Genomic DNA, 21,044 nt, shown 5'->3' with positions numbered 1-21,044 from the left:
GACTATAGTAGCATGGGAGAGGACCAACACCTGTGACCTAATAAAATCTCCAATTTTTCACTTTCTTAAATGAATCAGGAAGCAGACAGACAACTTTATTTGAAATAGATTTATAAAACAACATTTAGAACCAAAAATTAGCACTACTAATAGAAAATATAGAGTTGAAATATGCAAATTAATGCAAAAATAATAGAACAAAATCATGTTAATTTAGTAATAAGGTAGGAGAAAGAGTTCGTTTTTTGTATACTTCTTATAAAGTATTAATTACAACATGTGTTTTGTGTGCCTTGTGACTTCTACAGGAGAGACCAAAGAGTGCCTTGGAACGTTTATACTCTGGAGACCACCAAAGAGGCAAGATGAGTGCAGAGGAGCAACTAGAACGAATGAAGCGACATCAGAAGGCATTAGTTCGTGAACGCAAGAGAACTCTTAGCCAAGGAGAAAGGCAGTCTGTTTCATCTCGGTCTTTCATCAGGCCCATTTCTGCAGACATAGGCTCAGTATGTTAGATATGCCTTAAAAGGACTAAACTAAAAATATCTTTGGATTTTTTTTTCCTAGCCAGCACTTTGACTTGAGTGTGTGTGATGCTTCTAGTCTAATTAAATTAGTGTTATACAGTATAAAATGAGTTCAGAGAGTGTGAGTAACAGGTGATTTTTTTTTTTTTTTTTTACTAGTAGTTATGGTATATGTAGCAGGTTCAGCAGGTAAGTTGGTCAGAGGTTGGTGTGCTGAGTGGAGATGTGAGTATATTGGAGTGATTTCAGAGACATGACTGCCTTTTATTGGAATTGTATTTAGAAAGTGTAAGAAGCTTGTACAGTTTTAAAACTGCTTCAAAATGGAATGGGCCTTTTAGAATGTTCTTATTCATCATGGGTATTTTTCTTTTTAATTCATAAATTAGGCTGCAAGATAGTCGTGGTAATATCAGACCAAGGTGGTGTGTGTTTTTTTTTTTTTTTAAAGAGATGATAAATGAATAATCAGTTTTAAAATCTAATCATGCAGATTAGAAATTTATGTAAGAGCTAATGTATTTTAACTGATACAAATTCTTCTTTAAAGCTGAAAATGTAGAATATTCTAATAAGGCTCAAATTTAAGCTGCTGAAGAGAAAGATTTTTGTTGCGTTCTGAGATTAAATGCTGTACAGACGATAAGTTTGTAATTATACATTTTGGATACTAACCAAAGCAATTCTAATTGGTGAAGTTACCCAGTGGCTCACTTGGTGCTAAACCAAGATTGTACTGTAATTGCACTTATGCTGTGGTCTTTTAATTTATTTTTTTATTTGGTCCACTAGAGCTTTAGAATGATCACCTTGTTTTACCTAATTCATTGCACAAGATCTCTTGCTTTTAGATTCGTCACTCATCATACCTAATGCCTCTTTTTTTGTTTGCTTGTTTTTAATTTGCAGAATTTTGTAGCTATTTTAAAATTTCTAACTGGACTACTCAATTTTTACCAGGCTTAATTGCATTTAGTACATCGTGTGTCAATTGCTAGCATTAAAAAAAACGTTTAATATTCAGCCTTTCATTCCCACTGTTCAGTAGCACTAATTTACAGCCAGTTATTTGTATTTACTTTCCCAGTAAATACGAGTGCACTATTTGGAGACATTCATCTATTTTGTCTTCTGTTTTGCAATCACAAGTTTACTAAAGATAGTGCATAATATTTGGGAACTGTAGAACTATAGTATCACTGTTATTTTCATATTTTAATTAGAAGTAGTAAATCTGAGCTGCTTATATTTCCTGACTCGCATAACATACGCAAGTTGAATTTAAACATTTTCGTAACACTCCTTATTAACATTTGTGGCAAACACTTTATCTATAAATTTGGGTGCCATCTTGGTCTTTTTCTTGCTGTAAAGAATTAGAATAGACTCTTTGAGCCCTAGCAGTGTTTTGTAGAGGTCACCTCTTGTACATATAGGGCTTCGATACGCAAAAAGCATGTTTGATAGCACAATTACAGCATTACAATTATTTAGCAGCCAAAATGGCAAACCATTAAATGTACAATTGAAGTGCTGCTCCGTATGTAACATTTGCTTTAAACATACATTGTATGTGTAACTCTAATTTTTAATCGGTCAGCTCTCAAGTGTAGTATGGCATTTTAAGTATTGATCACAGTAGATGAATTCATTTGTTATATACAATGCCTTTTTAATGTAAAAATTGCAACATCAAAGCCAATAAAAGTACTGCTTCGTAAGAATGGTTTGATGTTTTTCTTACCTATATATAATAACTTGAAAATGATTCTGTGTATTTAAAATATACTATGTCAATCAGGCCTGGTTCGAATATGAGTAGAGGAATGAATTTGGAGTACTCGTATGAGAAAACATTTTTTTCTCTTTTGAGTTCTGTAAAGAAACATCCTAATTTTTGATACAATTGCCTTTTAGCTATTTAACTTTTTTAATATACATGGAAGATATGTATCTTGTGAGTGAATATTGAGAGCTTGTGCATGAATAGGTTTCAATTAGATTTATTAATGCAAGTAGCATAATGAAGTCTAAGGACTTCACGTCAAGTTCAAACTTCAACCAAAACAAGCCAGAAATTTGTAACAGAAATACTGGAGATATTTTAAGAAAGATATAAAGCACATTCTCCTACTGATACCCTCAAATGCTTGAGGAGATAAATTTTTTGTTGTTCTTTTTGTCCCTTCTTTTTCCCACTGCTTTTAATATCGTGTTTCAGCTCTGTATGGTAAAGAGATCAGCTGAATGGAATGATGCTGCAGCTGAACTTAATTTTTTGAACAAAAAAGTGTTGGTAGTGTTTTTAAGCATGAGTTTATATGCGGCTGTATTGCGTGTAGTTGTGAAGGAGCTACTATGCAATGATATTGGAACTCCCAAATTATGCTGCTTATTTGCCTTGTAAAGACAGAATGTGAAAGCTTTCTTTGTCTTTGCAGGTAGCTAGTTACTGCTTTTAGTAAAGTCAGAAGAGCTTAGAAGTTACAAAATTATTATTTTTGAATTTAAGACAAGTTAATGCTGTTACATAAAATATTATCAGCTTTAAACACTAGGTATTATTCTAAAAAAGATATATCAAATTTTCAAGTTGCAATTCTCAACCTGCAATATAAATACCCTTTCTGTGCAGTGATTCAAAATCACACAGCACGGCCTGATTAGGATGCCTAGGGACGAGTCTGTCAGTCTGTAGACTCGCTTGCATTGACATCTGTGCTTCCAAAGGTGTTCGTGCTTAGCTAGTTCCATGTTAATCAGCATTTGTGAAATTGTGATTAATACATTTGTTAGAATTTAATACTGCTGAACGTTACCTGTAAAATTAAACAATACTCTAAAATCTGTGCAGCAGAGCTAGAGATCAAATCTCCCAACCATATGTTCTAAGACATAACAGTTGTATTTTCTTTTTCTTGTCAGTTAAGGGGTTTGCTCTGTGGATTCTTTCAGCAGTATAGCATTTGCAGCAGTAGTAATGTACATTGCTAAATGATAAATTTGGCAGTATGGTTGAATGCTGTTAATTGTTTTGTATCTATTACCAGTGGAAACGAGAGCAAGAATTTGATTTGCAGTTACTTGAGAGGGCAATTCGTGGAGAAGACAAGGATGAAAATGAATGGTTAAAAGTTCAGCCAGTAGCAGTGACAGAGACAGACCTGGAGCCTCAAGACTATGATTTAGATATCAGCAGAGAGGTAACACTCATCATTTGTCTGCCTCCTATTCTGTGCCCCAAAATATTAACCTAAGTTTTAGGTAGTGAATTCTCATCTTTTCTTTCAAAAGTTAGCTGAGAGTTTGAACTAAAAGAGTCTTTTGGGTATTGAAAACTGATGGCCTGGCACTTAGAATCTCTGTATGGTTCGTGTTTGTATTGTGTTTAGTGGAGAGAAGAAATTGAAAGGTTGACTCTACTGTTTGAAATATATCTCAGACTTTATAAAGGAAAAAAGTTATTAAGTCAGGGAATGTTATATAAATTGGAAAAAAAGATGAGAGAACAACATCAAGAGCACTTGAAAATAAGAAACAGCGATGAAGGAAAAGTTAGTTCCCCAGAGCTACCTTACTCTTCATTTTGACTGGCCAAACATGGTAGAGAAGAGGGACCACTGCTTTATTCTGATAGAACAGAAAACACCTTTTTGTCAGCTTTTCAAATGTTGGTTGGTGTTCTGGGCACTCCTAGATCTTACCGAGTAAAGCATTTGTTTGAAATGCGATTGAGCCATCTGGTGGAAAAGAAGGAATATAGCAAGTGGAAAGATTTCGGGAACAATGTATTGTGTAAAATGCCAGGGTAGATGGAAAATTAGTAAAGTTATTAATACTAATTAGACTAGTAAGCACCTCTACTATTCTGAAAGCTGTTGGCAATGAATCATTTTATAGAGAGAGGTATTTGTAAGAGGTTGAATCTTTGAGTCATTATCTGTTGATCTCTGTGAATGAATGTATCTTTCAATTAATATTTGTATATTTTCTACAGACAATGCAGTGCTCCTGTACAGAAAAAATAATTCTGTTGTATTGCCTTTCCTTGTTGCACTCTGCTATTAATTTTTTTTCCCAGAAAGCCTCCAGGGCTAAGCGAATCACTTTGTACATCCAAATCAGCGCCCTAAGCCTAGGGTAGGAAACATTTTTGCTTATAGGCATTGCTGTCCTACTTCAGAGTAGCTAAAGCAGGACTGAAGCTCTGAATGTAAAGCTTCTTTCTCAGGTTACCCAGGTTGTCCTTTTCCATTTCATGTACCCATCCTCTTTACCTGGCAGGTACTTCTGTACCTGAGGTACTTCTGTGCCTCATAAGGAAATGTACTTAGTTGTGTCTTTAAGGCCACTAAATCTGCTGTTCACATGATAACTGAGTTGTTGTTCTGGAAGTGGCAGGAGAGCCAATCTAAGCTAGTTATAGTAGGGAGATAGATACATACATTTTAAATAAAAAAGAGAATGTATATACATATAGCTGAGGAGCTGCAAAGGAGCTGGATTTGAAGGCAAGGAAGTGTAGTGGAAAATGAGGATTTTTCAGGAAGCATTGGCCTTGAGTTTACTGAGAAGGAAGTTTTAAAAATTGAGGTTGTGATTTCATTGTGGTTATGTGTGCCAATGACTGTATTGTATGCTTTGGGCCTATGATTACTGAGCCTAATCACTGGGGGTTAGGTCAGGCCACTTTACATATGCTATTGAATTAGTGTGAACTAAATTCAGTGGTGAAGAATTTAGGATTATTTTTATTTAAAACTTTGAATTTTGAAAACTCATCACCTCATGAGTGTTTTAACAAAACTCCAAAAAGGAGAAGAAAAAAATTATTCTCCTTTTACTTATTTATTCACACATCCTCTATTTGTGCTTTTCAGAAGCATTCTGTTCTGTATAATAACCATTCAGTGTCCATTTGTAAACTGAATTTTCGTTGGGTGATTTAGATCTCATGTGGAGCAAAATTTTCCTACAAAGAAACTGATTCTAACAAAAACTTGTTGCTAGCTTTTGCACAATCATATGAAAATTTTCAATCTACATAATCATGTGTATGCAGTGTGTTGTTACAGTTGCACAATGCTAGTGTATTTCTGGATCAGTTCCCTAGACAACTTTTGAACACCTAGGATTTCAGATTTTATAGTCCAAGAATTTCCTAAAATGATTATAAACTGCTGGTTTGTTGTTTGGGGTTTTTTTCTCCACTGCTCACAGAAGAAGATCATGCAGTCTCAAAAGAATGATATCCTAGATTAAAATTTCGGTGATATTTCCTTTCAGTTGTAGGAAGTCCTCACTGGCATGACATAAATATTCTGACATTAAAATCTCAGGTTGTTCAGTCAGTCTTGTAGTGGTTGCTTCTTTCTACTTACACTTTAGGTAGTGTCCTGCGTTGGACTCTAAGCCTGAGCTGAAGAAAAGTTCACTGTTGATTCTGACTTCTTTTGTAATCCCCTTTAATGTTTGTTCGATCTATCTTCTTAAGTAAAATGAATCAGAGGGAAAAGACACTGTTAAAAGGGCATCAGCTCATATCCAGGGGGAGTGTTTAGCATCAGGTACATGTATTGGCTGTGAAAACCCGTGCCTTATTCTTTTTACTGTGTTCTCCCATTGAGGAGAATTTATCTCAATTTTTTAAAAAAACTTGATGCTTGCTTTCTTTCCACAGTTGTCAAAACCTGAGAAGGTTGCAATACCCGAACGCTATGTTGAACTGGAGCCAGAAGAGCCTCTTTCTACAGAAGAACTGGCAGCAAGACAGCGTAAAGCAGAAAAGATAAAGAATATTCTTACTAAATCAAGGTCAGTTGTTTTGGGTTTTTTCCAAATCTTATATGAGGGCTGGTGTTAAACATTGGGAACTAACTTCATATAACAGTCTTAATTCCTATTTGAATTATCTGAATGTAGCTTGTGGCTTTTAGAAAATGCACACAGAATTTATGTAGTATACTTAAATCTCCTTTTAAAAACAGGGTAGAAGAGATAATGACAAATTTTGTATATGTCCGTTTTCTTGTTCAGAGCATCCTAAAATAGTAGTGAGTCCTTACCAAGCAACTTGTAGATGAGAGGAGGAAGGAAAGGCACTGATCTGGCCAAAAGCAGAAGAGAAGTCAGTGTGAGAAGAGGTTCTGTTGCCTCCAGAAAGCTGGAGTTCTGAAAGAACGCTTTTGGCTACTTGCAGCTGATGTAGCATCAGCTGAAACATTCAGTTTCAAGAATTAGATTACCTGAAGTATCTGCTGTCTCTTTGGAAGACAATTAAAGAGGCTGTGCCTGAGTACCACCAGGTTATATGCCTTTTCCTCTGGGCACTAACATGAGATTTTATTAACAGCTTCAAATAAATAGTATTTTTTGATAGTGCTTTCATGTAAACGGTGTATTTACACCAAAGGACTTTCAGATATACTCAAGGCTACGCAGAAGTTGTGACTGAATGTGTAATGGCTTCATCCTTTGTCCCTGTATGCTGTAGTCATTCACACACAATATCTAACACTAAAGAACCTCAATAAAATATGGAGCTTGATAGATGAGATCTGAAAACTGCTGTACGAATTCAATCTTGTTCTCATCTGCATGGTGGATTCTTCTTCATGTTTGCAAATGTTAATGTTGTTTTGCACTTTCCCACTAGTATGCACAATCTACAGCCTACTGTTGCCCAGGACAAACACAACTCGGTTGATTTAGATTCACAGCTGCAAGAGCAGGAGCGCATCATTACCATATCATACGCTTTGGCTTCTGAAGCCTCTCAGAGGAGCAAGGAGGTAGCAGGTAATACTTAGTTATTTACAAAATAACAGCTATTTCTTACCAGCTTCTAAAGTTATGCAGAGTTGTTGCTGAACTCCTGATGTAAGAGAGAGTTTTAGTCATTCATATTCAAAATAGCAAAAAGTGTGTATAGATAGCGAATTTATAGAGACTGGAGATTTATGTTGAGTATTTGGCCTCCAATGGACAGTGTGAAGGGGACAAAATATTATGATAAGTACATTCAGAGCTTGGAAAGTTGCTCTTACTAATAGTACTAAAGAATTATCATCTTCAATGAATTCTCTGTAATTATATTAAGTGAGGTATTTCTATATTCATTTTTAGAAAGTAAATTGATCTGTGACTTAAAAAAAAAAAAAAATCAAGACAGAAGGATTGTTAATTTTTTAACAGAAAGATTCCCTGGTCTGGTGATTGAGATTAGAGTACAGTCATTTGCAGCTTGAGCCGTATGACAACAGGCTGAAAAAGACATTGTAAAATGGGTATTGGCATGTTTCTGTCTGGTGACCAAGATTAGAGGTCAGAGCAAGACAGCCATGCATAAATTCTGCTTGATGCCTGGAAATTAATAGATCCTTTGCAGTATGTTACTAAAAGTGATAATTTCACTCTTGATTGCTTTATAGTTGAAATAAGTAAGAAATGTCAAGAGATTTGTATGACACAGTAATACATGCAGCAGCTATTCTAGCACGTGTCTGACTGGCCATTTATAACTGGCACAGTTCACTGTTCCAGTGGAGAATGGAAATAATGGGAACTTTAACTATGATGGAGAAAAAATGTGCACATTTCTCATCTGAAGTTGTCAGTTTAAACTTATGGCACTTGCGACAGAAACCCTGAAGACCTTCCCATTAAAGGCAGATTATTCAATATCCAGATGCGTAACATGCATCTGTAGTAACAGACTGTTGATTGAATGTGGCTCTATACTCACAGATGCAGTGGCAGCTAAACCTGAGGGAAATGTGATTTTTTTTTTTTTTTTGAGGGGATGGCATACATTTTTAAGATACAAATCTCGAGACTTTGGAGACATTCTGTGGGTAATTTAACTGACTGGAAGGGATAAAATGGTTCACTGAGGAGGCTAGACAATATAAAAACCAAAACAAATAAAAAAAACCCAGAACTGTAAAATCTTGGGAGCACTGCCTTCAGGCATCTGTGCATCAAAACAGCTTCTCTGCAGGCAGTCTGGTCCCAGTTCTAGTATCCAGGTCCTTGTAACTGGGACTCGTGCACTTTGGTTATGGAGTGGGACTTAGTGTCTCAGGAGATACGAACCAACGCAGCATTTTGCCACAGGAGTTCTAGCTTCTGGGAACAGGTAGCACCAAAGCAAAGACCAACGAAGGTGAACGCAGCCCATACTTGAAATTATTCCTCTGTGTCAGCACAATAGCAGAGTGCCTGCCGTACTGAATGGTCTTCATGTGGCCAGTTACCTTACTCCTTGGTTTGTGTGAAGTTGCAGTAATTGAAATATGTTTGATCTTTTTATGTTGTATAGTGAATGTAGTAGCTATGGTTTCATTACTACAGTTTTTTTGGTTTATATTTTAATTTTTTTAACTGTAATTATTCCAAAAGTTTGATCGCCACATATTCTTAGATATACACAACCACAGAAATATTCTTAACTCTAGTTGTCCCCAAAGAGGGAATTGAAGTGTGTATTGCCACCAAAATGTTTAAATGCTGCTTGAGAAAATTTGCAGTCAGTTGTGAGATGATTTTTAATTTTAATTTTCTTTGTGAAGTATAGCAGCTAGCTCTTTTTGTCTTTCAGACACTTAAAAAACCCTAACATAGTAGTCAAGGACTTGATTCTTTAAGGGAGTCCAAACCTTTATGTCCATGTGCAGTTTTCATTGCCACATTTATACCTCACTTCTTGTAACATGTCCTCCTTTGATTTCAATTATTACTTACTCCTTTCAAAACAAAAATATAGACACCATAAAAAGAGTTCAGGTTTTTTAGTTACAGCCTATTTTCTGATGATCTAAAGTGATGTTGTGATTTAACCCCAGCTGGCAACTCAGCCCCACACAGCCTCTCACTCACTCCCCACCAGTGGGATGGGGGAGAGAATCGGAAGGGTAGAAGTGAGAAAACTCATGGCTTGAGATAAAACCACTTTAATAGGTAAAGCAAAAGCCGGGCGCACAAGCAAAGCAAAACAAGGGATTCCTTGCCCACTCCCCATGGGCAGGCGGGTGCTCAGCCATCTCCAGCACAGCCGGGCTCCATCACGCGTGACGGTGACTTGGGAAGACAAACGCCATCACTGCGAACGTCCCCCCTTCCTCCTCCTCCCCCAGCTGTATGTGCTGAGCATGAGCCATGCGGTGGGGGATACCCCTGGGGTCAGCTGGGGTCAGCTGTCCCGGCTGTGTCCCCTCCCGAGTCCTTGTGCACCCCCAGCCTGCTCGCTGGGGGGTGGGGGGAGAGGCAGAAAAGGCCTTGGCTCTGTGTAAGCCCTGCTCAGCGGTAACAAAAACATCCCTCTGTTATCAACACTGTGTTCAGCACAGATCCAAACCGCAACCCCATACTAGATACTGTGAAGAAAATGAATTCTAAGTCAAAACGAGCACAACTGATTAAAAAGAAAAGCAATTGATGCTTTGCACAGCTGATTGTACCTTCTCATTTATTTTGACTTTACAGATTCCTTCATATTCTTATTTTTGTGGTTTGATTTTTAAAGTATGGGTTGTCATTTGCTCCTTGTTGATGAAGCAGACCATATCTGAAAACCTAAAACTTAAAGGTCTGGATTTTTTGCAGAGATTTGCTTATGAGAAAGACTGCGAAGCTTAACTTTCCCCACTTTTCCGGGGGAAGTTGTGTTAAGATGCTATGATAATATAAATCTCTTACAAACTGTACATTTATCTAAGCTTGTAAAGCAGCATTTTATTGCTCCTCTGTTCGTAGTAACAACCTTCTAAATGGAAATCATGCCAAGAATCTGAAAGATTACAATCAAATGCAGGAGTGTCAAGAAGTCATTTCCTAAATTGTATGTTTTGGAATTAGGTCGACCTTTGCCCCTCCAAAATGTAAAAGGAGAATTTAAGACTCAGTTTCAATCATAGTTTTATGATTATTGTCTCTAATACTCTACCTTTATTCTGTTTTATAAACAAGGATAGTTTTAATCATTATATTCTTTATCTTGAAGTTTCAATCTGAGATCTCAAAATTTTTTTTTTGTTTCTTTTGTTGTATGCCAATGAGCAGAAACAAAGTAATATAGAGAAAAATTATTCAAAAAAATATTTACAGTATCATGCACTGTACTAAGCAAAATGCTATATGCATCTGTAAATATTTTTTTGAATAATTTTTCTCTATATTACTTTGTTTCTGCTCATTGGCATACAACAAAAGAAATACTGAAAACCTGTACGACCTCAGTGAAATCTTGAAACCAAATTAGCAAATACAGGTGCTATTCCAGAACTGCAGTTTTAAAAGCAGGGCTTGATGAGGGTGTATCAGTGTTGTGTGCCTTAAAATGTTCCAGTGAAACATCATTTTAAGATCGATTGTCCATATTCTCATCAAAACAGGAATGTTTATTTGCATAATTTATGCAACTAATAGAAAAAAACAGCAGGTAGAAATGTTGTTGTTTGAGTTGTGTTCTATGTAGCTAAAATAGTGTAACACCTCGTTGCATTACTAATCAGGTTTCCTATTCACATGATAGAAAATTAAGGTGGCTCTGTTATAATATGAATGTTTGATTGTGCGGCCTAATTCCTGTATGTGATCCCTTCTAGCTCAGCAGTTGACCTATCCATCTAAAGCACCCTCACCTTCTGTACCACAGCCACCTCACTCCCCCTTAAGCAATGGATTTCACTACACATTTGTTTAAACACCTTAAAAGTAAGAACTAACTGCTCTCGGCATGTCTGATTTGCCATTGTACCTTTGCTGTGGCTTGCTGAATTTTAACATTTTTACTAAACTGAAATTAGATCCAAATGAACGCATGCATCTATTTTTCAGAAACCTTTTATTCTTGTAAAGATTGCTTCTAATGAGCTAACATGTGGGCTAATAAAGTCTTCAAATAACTGCTGTCGCTCTACAGATAAGATGCTTCCATAATCTTACTGTGGTGAAGGATAGAGATATCTATACTCTCAGTAGCATAGGGCCAGATTTTCAGCAGCAGTTTGTACTCCGGTGGCTAGTGTTGTGTACTCCTGTGGCTACCGCAGGGGTGTGTAAGGTATTTTTGCCTGCGTGTGGCATCTATAGTTGCTGCACAAGAGAATTCAAAGTGCAAAGTTGTATAAGCAGGGGGTTCTTTTGTGGGCTGGTGTCTCATATGTGAACAAACATCAGAGTCGTAATTGAGGTGAGCTGAAAATTTGGCCCTTTATAACTAATTCTACAATATCATGTTTGACTCTTTCATACCTTTGATGTGTTTTTCATTTAATTGTGCTAAGAGAAGAGTTGATTTTTGTCTAAAATTAGGTTATTTTGCCATTTCAAGTATTAGAATTATGATCATTTAATTGTCCTTATAAAGAAATGTGTATCATCCCTTCCCAGTAGAATTTTCAGAGTCTTCTCTATTTGAAATAGGAAAACCTGTAAATATTATGGTACTTAACTGGTAAGTGTACCCTTAGTTAAGACACTCCCCATACTTTCATGGTTTCCTTTGAAATTATTCTCACCTTTCTGATTTCCTTTGGCCTAATTTTATTGCCTGATGTTGGGCAAAAAGATAAAACATAAATGAAATAGTAAAAAGGGTTGACTGAGTGAAGACCTCAAATAGTATTAATCTTTAGATACCTTTGTTTTCATTCTCACTAATCTTAGTCAAATATCTGTGCAAAAAATGAAAATCTGAATAAAAATGAGCACATACCAGAAAGGCCCAAATGATCTGCCTTCAAAAAGGCCTGTGAAAAACAACAAATTTACATCAAGAGAGGTGTATAGACATTAGGAGCCTCAACAGAGCTTGATGGAAATAGCTATTTGCTTTTCTGGTTCAGTTTATCTTTCTGAGAACCAGATTTTACCATCTTTGCTGTGTTTGAATAACACTTGAGTCTACTGTTATACCCAGGGAGATGCTGGTTGATTATCACTGTCACATGAGATCTTTGCGCATGAACGTGGTGCCTATGTGTGGCCTCAAGAACCCAGAATAACCGTATGGTCCCGGGCTATTAGAGTTGAGCAGGGGGCTTGGCCCAGATGACCTTCAGAGGTCCCTTCCTACCCCAACCATTCTGTGATTCCAGACTGATTTAAAAACGTGTATCGCATGCCTGTATAAATATACATACATACATGTGTATGTATAGATATATATTTACATATATATGTATATTTTTAAAAGCCCTACATTTTCTTCAGGAAAATTATCAAGAAAATAATTGCAATAACCAGCAACATGCAGGGGACACGGGAGTTTGAGCATCAGTGGCATCATGAGATAATTGTTCACTTGATGTGCCTATATGAATTGTTCATTCTGTCAAACTGCAGAGGCTTTAGTTAAAGTTTCCTGAACGTGCTTAGGGCTTGGCATTAGTGTATTCACTTTAATATTTAACCATGTTTTATTTTACTTCATGCTAGCCAAAGCAGTAAGTGAACACTGACATAAGACTCAAAGCAAATCCCACCTAGTGATGCCGCGTGGAAGAAAGAGGAGATTCATTACCGGCTTTCTGTGAAGATACTCATCGGCTGATGACATGTTCTTCTGGAAATACATTCAGAGAATAATAGGGGGATTTTCTATGAAAATGAAGAGAATTGCAAATCATTTTATTTTTACTTCAGTTTAGTTCAGATTTTTTTATATGAATAAATGGCACTTTTAATAAACTCTGTAAAATACTGACAATGTGTTTTTAGGACAATATGGTTTAGATTTTTTTTTTTTAAATCAAGGGCTGAATTCATTTTGAGAGAAGCTACTTGCATAGATCTTAAAAGATGCTGTTACTTCCCCCTCAGGCTCAGATGCACAGTGTAAAGTTTCCTGAAAAAAATGTAAATTTGAACAAACCTAGAAGCACATTCATAGGGTATGAGTAGAGCTAATGCAAGTGAGAGGTTTGCCGAAAGGGTGTTTTGGATTGAGTATGATTGTAGAGTTAATCACCCGCCCTCTTGCCCATTAAATAATATGTTGCAAGGAACATTTAGCTTGAATTTCTAAATATCAGTAACCACTGTATAGCTGAAACTTTCCATGAAAGCCATAATGAAAGCCAGTTTTAACTCCTGTTTCCTTCTTCAATCCCATATGATTAACTTGCTGGTATCAGGTCACAGTATGCTAGGTTGCTCTTGACCATAGTGCTGTCCCCTCAGCAACAGCTAACAAATTATATTTTTTTGAAAGTTGAAACGTGGAAGAAGAAAACTTTGAACTAAAATATGTGAACTAAGCAATAAAAAAATGTAATAGGATATGTCATTTTACTAGTAAATATGTATTTTTCTTTTGATTTTTTTTCCAATAAACATTACAATATGATGTATTGACTAGTATTTATCCTGGAGACAGCAAAACTAATGAGGCACCTGCTAATTTCGTATCTATATTCACCTGGTGCTTAACTTTGCCAAACTTAGAAATTCAGTGTTTTACTCATGTATAGGGCAAAGGGTGAGGTACTTAAATAAGGAGAAAATAAGATTAAATGAATTGCTGCAACTACTTTACTTGAAAAAAACCTGTGTATGGATTGAATACAAGACATGCAGAAATGTCCCATTATGTAATTATTGGCTGAGTTCAGCTCTGGATGAGATATGACTGAGAAATACTTCTGCAGTATTTTGTGAAACCACTAACTTGTTCATTTGCTGTATTCAAATAATAGCTGTAAAACCCTTGAAATTGACCTTCAAGTTTCAGACTTTAAGACAAATCATATTATATTAACACTATACTCAGAAATATTCTTAAAAGTATATATTTAGCTAATGCAATCTATTTTACCTCAGTACTGCCAGTATCAACTTAAAAACCTTTTGCCAAAATAATGATTTATTTTTGCCTTTATAAAAAGTTTTGAAAGCATAAATGAATATTTTGCAAGAAAACATTAATTTAAATAAAATGTAACAGTTTGGAAAATGGTATATGTACAGATTAAAATATTAACATAACTGCCTCCTCTTGCCTCTGTCTTGCCTGCTCTTCTGTCGGCGTCCATGTGGTTGGAAATCCGGAGTCGTTTGTGCTGTTGTCACATTTTGCTCTTCTTTGGTTCAAGTGCTATTGAAGTTCCTCAGTTCTGCACTTCACTGGGTTTTGGATCAGCTTCCCCTTACACCAAAGCTTCTATTTTATTTTTTTTAGAAATGTTTCTTAGCATTTGATTAAATCTGTCTTTATTCTTGAAGATTTTTCAGGCTTATCCCCTAAACAGAATGACTACACTACTGTCCTTTCTGTGCCATAGATACATATGTTTGTCTGACACATTCTTAGCTCTTTAGTTTCTGGTGAAATAAAGCATCAAAAGTAACTTCAATTTAAAAAAACAAAAAAGCCCCCAAAACCTGGAGGCCTCACCTGGTAACACGTGTGTGGTATGTGAATGGGGTGTTGCCCAAAGAGAGGGTGGTGGGCAGCCAGCACAGCAGTGACATCAAGTGCCATCAGTTTGATGGAGACCAGTGGAAATGTTTAATTCTTCTGAAACTTAATCTCTAGAACAAAACGTAAAGAAGCAGTTAGAAGTATTTCTGTGGCTTAGTGTTGACTCTGCAAACTTGAGAACGAATATTTGAGACTCTGAGTACTTGACCCTTAGATGCATGCAGCCAAAATTCAGAGCTGAGCTGCTTCCGACATGCTTGTCCTATTTCTCAGGCACACAAAGGAGCCTTTGACCACACGTTTCGTGGTTCAGCGGAATGGCATTCCTTCTGCAGAAGCTTTGTTACGCGGGAGGGAAGCGCGTGTGGCCGTAATTGGTGGGTGAGGAGCCGGCCCAAGGGATCCTGGGCTGCGGCGGCCCGATTCCGACCGCTGGCCAGCAGTGGGGGGAAAGGGGCGCAGGCTTCTGCTCTGCAGGTTGTGGGAGATGTTAATTTCCTTTCCTTTGATCACACACACAAAATCTGTTCCTTCAAGCTTGCATGAAAGAAGGATTTTGCCCTAAATAGTTATGCCACTAATGTTTTTAACAAAACTGGTCTTTCTAAAGATTTTGGTCTGCGTCTGTAGTTAATCCAATTATCAAGATAATTTTTCTTCCAAACCTTTTTATTGAATGTGTGGAGTGCTGTTCTCTGGTGACCATCTCTTTTGCAGGGATGGGTGTGGGTTTTCAATAATTAGGGCTAATTTTCATGTGTTTGTTTTGTGTCAATTTCCTTTTTCAGTTCTGTTTTTTTGAATCAGGATGCTCTTTTCTAGGTGTTACACCCTACTCTCTAATATTAAGACTAGAAAAAAATGATGTCTGTGTACAGATCAATATCATTTCGGTCAGAAAGTGGCTTTGTTTTTTTCCTCTGCTTATTAAGCAGTGTAACTGTTTGGGACTGATTATAATTAAAGAAACAGAAACTCATTAGAAAGCAGTATCAGTTCTTCTTTCGAAGGCGCTGTTTTCTAATTAGTGTTTTGTAATGTTATATCAAGCAAAAAATTATGCAGACTGACTTCCCATATACATCTGTTTTCAATTTCTTCAAGTAAAGTTATTAAAATTTTATTGTACAGCTGAATTTATAAAAGTACAGCCTGGTACTCATAAGTAGCACTGCTTTCACCTTTTTGAACTTGCGTAACACCCCCCACCCCTCCCCATTTTTCACTACTGTTATTTTGAGTTCATTTGTGTTGCTGGGCTGCTAGGAAATCCTGTTGAGCTATAGTACTGTTGCTTGTCTTTGTACATCCATATAAACCTATTTATTTCAAAGGACTGGACAAGTAGCAGTAGTTAGAGGCATCCAGACTATTTTGGAACAGTTGGAAAAAAAGAATAGAAATTTCAGGAAACAACTGTATTAAGAGATTCTATTCTGGAAGGTTGCTAAAGTGTGGAACTAAAAGCTGCTGAAAGAGACTACTGAACTTGTGTGCTGCTATTTCAAAAACATTGTTCAAGGTCAAGCGAGGTGGTCTCAGGTACCCGTAGCCTTTGGAGGGAGGTTGGTGTTTCAAGAAAGCAGGGCACTCCCAACAAGTTCTGGTGCTGTTTACACCGTTATTTTTCCACCTGCACCAGTTACCAATCTGATTTCCAGATCTTCAAATACATGTGTATGTATTTTATATCACCGTTTGTTCCACTCTGTAAAACCACATATTTCTTGTGGGTCTTAGCAATTAACTTCTGGATGTTATATGAAGGAAAGACCAGATTTACTTAGTGTCAAAACTTAGAAGATATAGGAGGCATGATCTGATGATACCCTTCTGATTTATGTCAGTCTTTGGGTATTTTAAAGTGTTTGCTTGTGCTGCGTGTGTGTGTGTCTGTGTATTGCGTAGTTAGAAAAAGAACAAAGCAATGCACAAGAAAAACATAAAAAATTGCTATATTTTCCACACCTAGTAAACATTCCCATTGGTTATTTGGCAGTATTCAAAAGGCTAAGACTTTTATTGCTCTACTAGCAAAAGCAACCTTTCTTCATAGTGGAGCAGTACAAAGAAAGAGCACAAAAAATACACACATCACAGTGCCTGAAATTCTGTTTGAACAACGGTATTGATTGGGTCTGACCCCTTTACATTTTTTTCCATTATTTGAAAAGGTGCATCTAACTGTAGCTGAATTGAACCAACCGAGATGAACTTTCCATGAAAACTTCTTGAGATATTTCTTTAGTTCAAAGCTTTGGAATTTTAAAGAGCATTTTTAATACAAGTCTGTTGAGGTATTCTGTGCAACAACCATACTTTGAATGTTAAACTACAGGTAAACCTAAGAGGAAGGTAAAATTATAAAGCCTGCCATGAAATTACTGGGAGATGGCAGAATAACTTCGAGAACTAATTATAAAAGTAAATAAAACCAGGAATTATTGCATACGTGCACATTTGTGCGCTGTTTACTTGTTATTAACTTGCCAGTGCTCCTGGTTGACTTACAGAGAGTGCAAAACAGCCTCCAATGAAAACGCTAACAGAATTAGACACCATTGTTGGAACAGTTATTGGTGAAATAGTTATAAGATGTAGGCTTAAAGGATAATGCCATTTTCTTGTTGCCCACTAGAAGAAGCCTTATACCAGGAGCTCTAGCATAAAAAAGCACCAAAGGAAGGAAGAGATAAAGAAAACCAAGGTGAGTAGTGAGTTTATAGGAAATAGTAGCAGAGATGTGTCTGTAAACAAGACTGAGAGGCTGAAGGTGAGAGTGGAGAACAGCCTAGGGGTGTGAAGTGAGAGGTAGTAAAAATATTGAAGGTGCTGGAATGCGTGGGCTCGGTCAGAAGCAAAGTGCTTTCATGAAGGGACTCAACTGAAATTGTAGAGGTGGAAGTAAGAAGAAAGAATAGCTGGCAAGGGAGGATGTAAGTCCAGTGTCCAAGTACAAAAAAATAGCTTGTGAGTGGGATAAACAAGAGAGTGTTGATGGTGGCAGTGGGTGAAGGAGAGAATCACTGATACCTTTAAATAGTGCTTTGGTAGCAGGACAGTTGTCTTTTCTATTGGCAGCAGCTGTGCTCTGTTCTTTTAAGCCAAGTTGCAGTTAAGAATAGCTCGTATGAGCGAAACTCTCCTTTTCCCTGTAGAAACAGCTTGCCCCAGAGCCAGGGGTGGATGAGGTTGGTCCTCCCCAGCACAGAGCCTGGCCCGAGCGAGTGCTGTGCTCTCAGCCGTTGTGATGTGCCAGTGCAAGACTGAGTGCTGTGTGGCCTGCTGGAGTCTCTGCCCTCGGATCTGTTACGTTGTCAGGGGGTTGGGCTGGCTTGATTTTTGCCTCTAGAGCCAAAATTGAGAAAAGCCTTAACGTTGTTTTCCGGTTCATCTCATGAGACACGGGAGGTTTTTGGAGGTTTTTTTGAAACCCTGGCTGATGGCTTATGCAAGATGTAACCCTAAGGAAAGGAAGTAACTGGTGACAGTTACAGTGAGTTGTACGGCTCTGGGGGGAAAAGTTGACATCAGAGAGGTCACTGCTAATTCTGTTTGTCTCTTGTATTGTCTGTACTGTTGGCTTCTCTGATTACTTAGTTCATGCTACACAGGTCTTCTGTGTCTCTGCTCCGCTTTTTCTGTGTTGTGCCTTTGAGCATCTTCTTCTTCCAGTATGGAACAGGATTTTGTCTTCTGCCCAGCACGGTTGCAGTGTGTCCTTGTGTACGTGTTGGGGGGCATGAGCACGTACCCACGCACGCACGTTGATCCCGTTCTCCTCTCCTTTGGTGCTGAGGCACAGAATCGGCAAAAGCTGAGTGACCGCTGTGAGATGCGTACCAGAACTGGCTGCTCTGCTCCCTTTCCACATCTCACCTGGACGAGAGGGTCAGCGGGAAGAGAGAACAACATCTCGTGAGTGTAGCTGTGTCCCCTGGCTTTCTCAAAGCCTTCTGTATGCCTGAGGACTCCTCAGCTGTCTTCACTGAACCCAGATTAAAGGTTACTTTATGTAACCTTTAATGGCAAATGATTTTATACACAGATTTTATTCAGGATCTGGGTAGTGGCTCCATCAGTTGACTATTGAGTAAATTTGATCTCTGTTTTTTGTGTGTTCAGTGTAGATTTCTTATGTTAAGAAATCTCTTTGACAAAAAAAAAAAAAGGTTTTGGAAAGAGATGTTCTGTTACCACATCCTTACAAACAGATCGTAACTATTAGATTTTAGTGACTGTAACAGGAAGAAGGAGACTTGGCCTCAACCAGTTAAGGATCAAAAGCTTCACCTGCATTGGTTTTAAAGTTTTAGCAATAAATATGAGGGTGTAAAGGAGCCAGTTCAGATTATCAAACCTTTCTGCAGTCTTTAGTGTAGCTTGACAGTCTTGTGATGAGAAGAACACTTACTTACGGTAACAGTTTGAGAGAATTCCACTACAGGTCAAGGCGGGCATCTGTGAAAAAGTTCAAAGCAAGGACTTTTTTTATATGAGCCTCCATATTGCTTGACTGGTGATACAAAACTCCTCTTCTTATGTATGTTACTTTTCATTCTTTTTTTTTTTTTTTTTTTTTTCCCCTCACCTAGATCTTCCTGAGCTGTGGACACCATAAATGGTACTGGATTTGGGTAGATAATAGCACAGACTGTCAGTCTGATCTAATTCTGCACCTGCATGTCAAATCCAAATCAAATTAGATTAAATCACTAAGTATTTTGTTTCTTTAATGGTGTGCAAAAACTAAGGAAACTTATATCTACCCATCATGATGCTGTACACCTGTGTACGACTCAGATATTTTTCTCAGGAAAAGTGCAGTTGAGGTGGCAGTCTTAAAAACAAACAAAACCAACTCCTGCTTTGTCCCTCCAGTGAGGGTACCTTGACACATGTCCTTTCACTTAATCCCCTGACAGCTTCCAAGAGACTGATGCAAATAACCGTGCCAGGCTTTGATTATGAGATACTGCACTGCCACTTATTCTCTTTGTCTCCTGCAGTTTACAGAGGCAGCTTCAGTGCATAATTTAATCCCTGTACTGGGGACTGTAGCAAATCCACAGAGATTTCTACCAACCGTCCTCTCTGGCATCGGAACTACATGTGCACGTCGTCTTTGATGTGAATTCCCCAACCAGAGCCTTAGAAGGACCTATAGCTTTGAAGCTGGCCTGTAAATTGTGCTTTCAGGAATCCAGTTGTCAGCCTCCTCTTCAGGAAGAAAGGGAGAGTAAACTGTAAAGCAGTTGCATAAAGCTACAGGGCAACTTACAGATCTGGTTTTCTTGGCCTCGAAGAGTTCCTGTACGAATTTGAGAATCCCTTTTTACCTGGCTTAGAAGCATCCGCGTTTGTGACTGCAGGACCCTGTGGGCAGTGGGGCTGGGGTGGGACTCGGCCTGACGGGTTCCCTGTTCCAAGGCAAGTGGAAGGGGAACTGACACAGCGGTGCTTTCGACCTGTCCAAGTGTTTTCAGGCTTCCAAAGCCAAATGGCACCTGCATTGCCCTTTGTGTAGGTAAATCTTCAGTGTGGTTTAGAAACATGAAAACTTTTACCAGATGCAGTGGAGGTTCTGTGACAGATCTAATGTTCCTCAGTTGTTTCCTGAGACGTGCAGGAGTACGGGCAGACTTCTGCCTTTCTTTTGAGATGGAAATAAGCTGGTCTTAGAGTTGAGGAATTTCAGTAGCCAAATCTTGTTTGAAAAGACAAATGCAGTTGCCCTCTTCATGATTCAGTGCCTGCTTATGTGTTCTGCTGTCATCTCTGGGAGCTCCTCCCGTACCACCCTGGAAAAGCAAAGACCTGACTAGAATCAACCAAGACACCAACCTTGATTTTTCCTGTGTTGTCTGTCTCCAGTAAGTATGAGAGCTGAAACCATTCTGCTCCTCTCCACACCACTACTGCTGGTGCTATTATACCAAATGTTGCTAGAACTGACGTCTGAATTAAAACATTTACTGCATAATCTACAGTGAACTAAGTCAGCCTTTCTCCGTATACATGGAGAAGATTCTTAGGCTGCTTCAGAGGTGAATCTGCAAGTTTTTAATATGTTTAATACTTATATTACTTAA

General features: G+C 37.8%; 1 protein-coding gene and 1 long non-coding RNA gene across 8 annotated transcripts in view; one reads left to right on the top strand and one right to left on the bottom strand.

The window, feature by feature from the left end:
* The window catches only part of PLEKHA7 (pleckstrin homology domain containing A7), a 158,243-nt gene extending 143,722 nt beyond the window's left edge, over positions 1–14,521 (top strand). For 6 of the 7 annotated variants that reach the window (XM_074842565.1, XM_074842564.1, XM_074842569.1 and 3 more), the window contains 5 exons: positions 309–509; positions 3,581–3,733; positions 6,211–6,344; positions 7,186–7,328; positions 12,969–14,521. In XM_074842565.1, the coding sequence (XP_074698666.1) occupies positions 309–509; positions 3,581–3,733; positions 6,211–6,344; positions 7,186–7,328; positions 12,969–12,991 (654 nt within the window). In that variant the 3' untranslated portion in view covers positions 12,992–14,521. Of the gene's footprint in view, positions 1–308; positions 510–3,580; positions 3,734–6,210; positions 6,345–7,185; positions 7,329–11,134; positions 12,947–12,968 lie in introns of those variants that run through there. The other variant, XM_074842571.1, reaches the window with a different exon arrangement.
* Positions 14,522–16,890: 2,369 nt separating this feature from the next.
* LOC141930702 (uncharacterized) lies at positions 16,891–20,747 on the bottom strand. Its single transcript, XR_012625385.1, has 2 exons — positions 19,367–20,747; positions 16,891–18,831 (listed from the first exon to the last, which is right to left on the bottom strand). It is a non-coding gene; the product is annotated as an uncharacterized LOC141930702 (long non-coding RNA).
* Between the last annotated feature and the right edge of the window lie 297 nt (positions 20,748–21,044).

Source organism: Strix aluco, chromosome 16, assembly GCF_031877795.1.
Source record: "Strix aluco isolate bStrAlu1 chromosome 16, bStrAlu1.hap1, whole genome shotgun sequence".
NCBI lineage: Eukaryota > Metazoa > Chordata > Aves > Strigiformes > Strigidae > Strix > Strix aluco.
Note: the sequence above shows the minus strand (reverse complement) of the source record. Positions and strands in the feature narration are given on the sequence as shown.